This window comes from Galeopterus variegatus, unplaced genomic scaffold, assembly GCF_000696425.1.
Source record: "Galeopterus variegatus unplaced genomic scaffold, G_variegatus-3.0.2 Scaffold940, whole genome shotgun sequence".
NCBI classification, from domain to species: domain Eukaryota; kingdom Metazoa; phylum Chordata; class Mammalia; order Dermoptera; family Cynocephalidae; genus Galeopterus; species Galeopterus variegatus.
The window spans coordinates 51103-57150 of NW_007727051.1; the positions used below are offsets into that span (position 1 = coordinate 51103).

The following is a 6048-nucleotide window of genomic DNA, read 5'->3' on the forward strand; positions in this document are numbered from 1 at the left end:
CCCCAGATCTCCTGAATCTTTGTGAGCAGAGGCTGTCCCCCACTCCCCCTGCTATGATGTGGATGTGTAGTCTTTGTTCGGAGTTCCTCCTTTAAGACATTCTTTGCCTATTTTCAAATGCTTTTCTAACAGAATAAAGAATATTTTTAGCTTTTATTCACATCCCTATAATTTTTATTTTTCCTGTTTGGAAGTTTCTGGCTCCTTCAAGGATGTTGTTAGAGGATTTTCTCAATGCCTCGTTGATTCAGTCCCAATTTTGTAAAGCTTGTGAAGCCTAAAGTATGTGTTCTTGGTCTGTTATTTTCATCTGGTTTCCTACCACGGCAAACCCATCCCATAGCCCTTGTTGTTTGTACCAATAAAGAATGATTAAGCTTGTAATGATTGTACTTTTAAACTTTGAATGAGTGATAATCTCCTACTAGCAAGTATCCTGAGAGCGAAGCCTATAAATTCCTCATCCTTATAATACTTAGTACATACAGAGCCTTCTGTATCTAAGACCATGTATGTAGAAGGTTTCATACCCATGAGTAAGAAAAGTGAGGCTTTGGTAAATAAAGTTGGATTTCACTATAACAAATACCTTTTGTTATGGCTGGCTACATTTACTCAGTTTCTGCATGTTCAGAGGGCCTTTTATTTTTCATCTCTTAGTGAGAGAGTTAATAAAAAAATTTCCACTTTTAAGCAATTTTTTTTTTTTAATTTAGGCAATAGAATAAGCAATCTGCACACATGGTTTCATTTAATTCTTTGGTTCCAGGAAGTAGGTGAAACACCTCCCTGTTGCAATTGGTAAACTAAGGGTCTGGAATTTTAAGAGATTTACCCAGAAATCATGAAAGTCTTACATGTTGGTGCTAAAATTTGAACATGGGTTTGTTTGATTCCAGAACTTGTGCTCAGTGAAGTTACTGGTTTTATCTTTCCTCTTTTTAAAAAAAATTTTGTTCTTGGCCACTGAATATCTGTATAAAAAACAACAAAAGTTTATTTCCATTCCTTACCAGTTTTTCAAAAGAAGAACAAGATTTCCTAAGAGTTTGGTAAAACATCCATGTCTTTCTTTCTTTCTTTTTTTTTTTTTTTTTCTGACAGGTTTTACATAATTAAATGATAGCTTTCTATTTGTTTTAGCTACAATTTTAGAAAAATGTGAATCTGAGATGGAAAAGCAAAAGCCATGCTGTTGGGAAGGTGCTGGTCAGAGACTGGCTGATGAGTTAGGGAATATGGCTTTCCTTCCACATTGCTTACACAATGGTTTGAAGCCACTGTACTACTCCACTGACTTTCTTTTTTACATGTCCCCAAATGGTGAGAGGTGAGAGACCTTGGAGCTAGAAGAGAACTAATATGTGTTTCTCTCTTATTAAAAAGTGCCCCTGGTAAATTATAACCCTCTGCGTGGGAAAGTCATGGGATAAATCATGGTGGGGGGAATTGTTTGCTAACTTGTAAGAAATCAAAGCGTATCAGTGAGTGGTCAGCACACTGAACAACAGGTCCCTCTACGCTGTTGTCATTTTGTTCTTAGGCAGCATGAAGAATTTGGTGACAATGATAAAATGTCATTATCAGAGCACAAATAGATATGGGTATAGATTTACAATATCTAAATTTACAGATATGTATTCTTGGTGTAGGTGTAGATGTGTATTCCTGGTGCCACTAGGAAAACCTGATCTATTACAACATTAAAACTAGGAGAAATTTCTTTAACCAGAGGGATGCTCTTCTTAAATATAGCTCTTTCCTATGAGGAAGTGACAGATGTGGACAGCTATAAACATTCACAGATGTTAGCATTTGTGAATCTTGCATTGGGAAGGATGTTTCCATCACAATCATCTGGATTTGAGTGAAACGCTAGGAGAAATTTCTTTAACCAGAGGGATGCTCTTCTTAAATATAGCTCTTTCCTATGAGGAGGTGACAGATGTGGACAGCTATAAACATTCCCAGATGTTAGCATTTGTGAATCTTGCATTGGGAAGGATGTTTCCATCACAATCATCTGGATTTGAGTGAAACCTTTGCTGTAGTCAACAGTCAACTCCTGGAGGTCAGGGACCATGTCTTTATTTCTTGTATCTCTAATATTGAGCAAAAAGGTGGTACATAGTAGGTGTTTGGTTACAAGCTGGCTCAGTTTTACAGCAGTTTGATCAATTCTTTGAGCTGCTATTGATAGATATATAGCTGTACTATTTATTTGTATGCAAGATCTTGGAATATGCTGCATAACTTGCATGACCAACCAATAGACCTTCTCTGAACCTTTAATTCTGATTTTGTTAATTGCCTGATCAAATACTGGCTAGTGACAAGGCATGGACTATTAATGACTAGGATGATGGAATAGAGAGAGTTTACTCAAGTTGCTGTTGAGCTTTTTGGACGACAGGGTTAATATTCAGATTGAGTGTAATAGACACAAATAAGCAGAACAAATGAACAGAGACCATTAGGGAAGTACAACTTTTGGAAAACTAAATATAACATGGGGAACTATGTTTGTATAAGTTTTGGTGGGACTTGTGAGTCAGCAACGTACTGCTTTATTTTCTTAATTGTTGGGCAGCCACTGCCAGTTAACCACAGGAGCATAACATGTAGGAACTGCTGGGCAACATTTCCAAAATACTTAGCATTAGTCAGATACTTTTTAGAATTCAGTGTCCACTTTGGCTGAACGAAAATGTGGAGAATTTGGCAAGGGTTCAGAGCGTGGCAACTAGATGCAGAGGAACACTGGAAAGATAGGTCCATTGAAAGAGGCTAATAAATAAGGATTCATTACTCAGCCTGATCAAAGGCAGTTGAAGGGTGATTGAATTAACGGTCTACTGTTGCATGCGTAGTTATTATGTAGCAGATGATGTAATTATTTCTACTGTGAATAGAATTATGGAAATGGATTTACATTACAATTAGGGGAAATTTTGAAGGAGCCTAAAGAACTTGATTCAAGGATTGTTGGAGAGTGGAAAGATTTCTGAACTGGAAGTATGAAATCATGTTCCTTACAGAATAGGACTAGGGTGGGTATGGCATGCCAGTTAGAGTTAGGTATAGTTGGGGTAGAAATGGACAAACTTTCTAGGTCACATTTTGTGCTACTCATCTCACATTGTATTTGACGTTTTCAGAAAGTAGATAAGTATTCCCTTTTTGTTTGTATTTTTTCATAGTTAATACAAATACAGAGACTTTACTTTTAATGTTTTTATAATGCATTTCCAGCAAGTAAGAAGTTAAAATGCAAATTGAAATTACTTCACCTACAAGTCAGCTTCTGCTCATTCTTCTATAAGCCCTTGCAATATTGTCAGTTCCAACTCTCCTTTTCTTTTTCTTCTTTAGAAAATTCTGTGTGTCCTCCTCGCTTGTTCTACAATGAGTGCCAAATCTGCCATCAGCAAGGAAATTTTTGCACCTCTTGATGAAAGGATGCTGGGAGCTGTCCAAGTCAAGAGGAGGACAAAGAAAAAGATTCCTTTCTTGGCAACTGGTGGTCAAGGCGAATATTTAACTTACATCTGCCTGTCAGGTAATGAAAACTCCATATCACTATCATTGAAACAACTTTTATTTTAAAACAGTTCGTTCTAAGGTGTCCAGAAGGGTGTTATATTCACTGTTTTGTAGATGTCTGCTCTTCCAGTCCTCTTTCCTATTTCTCTGGTGTCGTCTTATCCTTATTCACTTCTGGCATCTCTATTTTTGAGGTCGCCTTGTATTGGAATGGTAGTGAAATTCAATTTTCATGTATTTTGCAGTTTAATGAGAGCTTCCATAAAGGGCGTGGCACATACATTTGTTTGCCCGTACTTTTCTTCGCTAGGACATTGACAAAGAGATGGCTGTCTTCCAGGATTTTTGTTGTAGAATAATCCCTGGTATTTGTATAATTGTTATTACTAGCACCCTGAATTTCATTGATCTTCTTTTTCCAGGCAGTCGCCAATAATCAGTATTAGTTTTTCTCAAGATAAATATTGGCACCTTATGGAATATGAGAAAATCGATTCAGTTCACAAATCATTGCTTTGCCTGACAGCCATTCCCTTGTCAGGGAGAGGCATCTGTTTTATTAAGCTTAGAATTTTGTTGGATTTTTTTTTTTTTTATATCTTTCTGTTTGTGATTATAAGAGGTCTGTGGAATTTGCTGTGGATCCATACCAAGTTTTTTGAGATAAAATTTGGATAAATTTTCCATAGAATTGTGGATGATGTTAATCTGAATGCCTGGGGCATTTGTAATATTTCTGATAATATTTCTTGTAATGCATTAGTGGAAGAATTAGGTTTACTTTAATTCATGTTTTTTAAAAATTTCCTTCACTTTTGGTTTGAGAATAAAACTTTAATTTTTTTGGACCCATTTTTACCTTCTTAAAAAGTAGGCCTCTGATCATTTACATTCATCAGAATTTATTTCAGGGTGGAAATAACTGTTTACCAGAAAGAACCTGTAAATTTATAAGACCATATCTTAGATTAAAATGAAATAAGAACACAGCACTTTGGTAAGAATGACTTTTCAATGGTTAGAAGAAAGCTTTTATTTAAATGAGTATGAGAGAATTGACCTTGAAACATTGGTTTCTTTCTTTATACCAAATAAGAAGTAGGTTAATAAAATTTGGTTATTGTTAGAAAATATTTGTATCTCTTTAGTGTGCTAAGCAGTGCCTTGCATATAGAAGGGGCTCATTTAATATTTAATAGCTAAGTAAAAGAAAGATATAACCTTTGCTAGTACCCTCCTAGTGTTTTGTTAATGAGGGTTAATAAAATTTGGTTATTGTTAGAAAATATTTGTATCTCTTTAGTGTGCTAAGCAGTGCCCTGCATATAGAAGGGGCTCATTTAATATTTAATAACTAAGTAAAAGAAAGATATAACCTTTGCTAGTACCCTCCTAGTGTTTTGTTAATGAGGTTCAGGTCTTAAAAATATTTTTATATTTTAAATTTAGATTTTGTAGTTTTGCTTGCACCAATAAAGAATAGAATACATTTCAATAAATTTTGTGTTTGGGCTGAGCTGAACGTTGGCTAAGCATGGGCACATAGTAATGCTAATTTTATTAAGCTCTATTTTCTCAATGTTTCATTGAGATTTCTTGTAGACAGGTAATTGAAAGAAAGGTGGATGGTCCAGAGGCCACTTGAGTTTGCCTAGTACATACCATAATTGAAAGAGAAGAATCTTGTTTGCATTTTAGGCATATACTATCATCTGTCTGTTTCTGATTGTGAACTCTGTAAGAGTGATGTGGGAACTCTAACAACATTATCTCAGTGTAATAGCATAACCATTTCCTCTGCCATTTTTGGATAACTGCATTTTCTTTACAAATTACCAAGACTTTCAGGTTTAAAGTCTGAAACTATGAGAATTGCTTTTTGTTGCATTCTAATGGGGGAAAATCTTTTGTTCTGAAACTTTTTATGGTTTTGAATTTTGAGAGGACAGGTTGATAAAGTAGATCTGACATTTAAGCAGACGGTATAGTGGAAATCAGTGCAGGAGAAGGCCAGGCAACTTTGACACCCAAGTTTTTTGTAGTTTGATTTTTCTTACATGACATAGAAGAAGCCATGTTTATTTTCAAACTACCTGAAGCTTAGAGGCATATCATTGATATTCCTGATAAGGTAATGTTTTAATTAACAATTAATTAGTCAAATATTTATTAATACCTTTTTATTTATTAGAGCTGAGCATTCTAGGGTACAGTTAAGAGAAAAATCAATGCAGTGTACCTAGTTTGGTAGGGAGGAAGCAATAGACAATATATTACTTGCTAAAATAAACATAATTATAAACCCTGAAAAGGTTGAAGAAGAAAAATACAGTGGCGTGAAAGCATATGTGGGGAGAATTTGGCCTCATTGGGAGAACCAACAGCTTTGAGAAAAGCAGGGCATCACTGGTTTTGATCCAGGATTGTGGGTGAGAGAGCATTCCAGGCAGAGGGAACAGCAGCTTTATTAGAAGACTAAGCAGGATTTTGAGTTTCTCCTTTTCT

The 6048-nt window shown here is 35.4% G+C and overlaps 1 protein-coding gene across 1 annotated transcript in view; it reads left to right on the plus strand.

Moving 5' to 3' along the window:
- The first annotated feature begins 3378 nt into the window (after positions 1-3378).
- Positions 3379-6048, plus strand: part of STXBP6 (syntaxin binding protein 6 (amisyn)) — a 173253-nt gene continuing 170583 nt past the window's right edge. Inside the window, exon 1 of the mRNA XM_008573610.1 lies at positions 3379-3559. Within this exon, the coding sequence (XP_008571832.1) occupies positions 3406-3559 (154 nt within the window). The 5' untranslated portion in view covers positions 3379-3405. The remainder of the gene's footprint in view (positions 3560-6048) is intronic.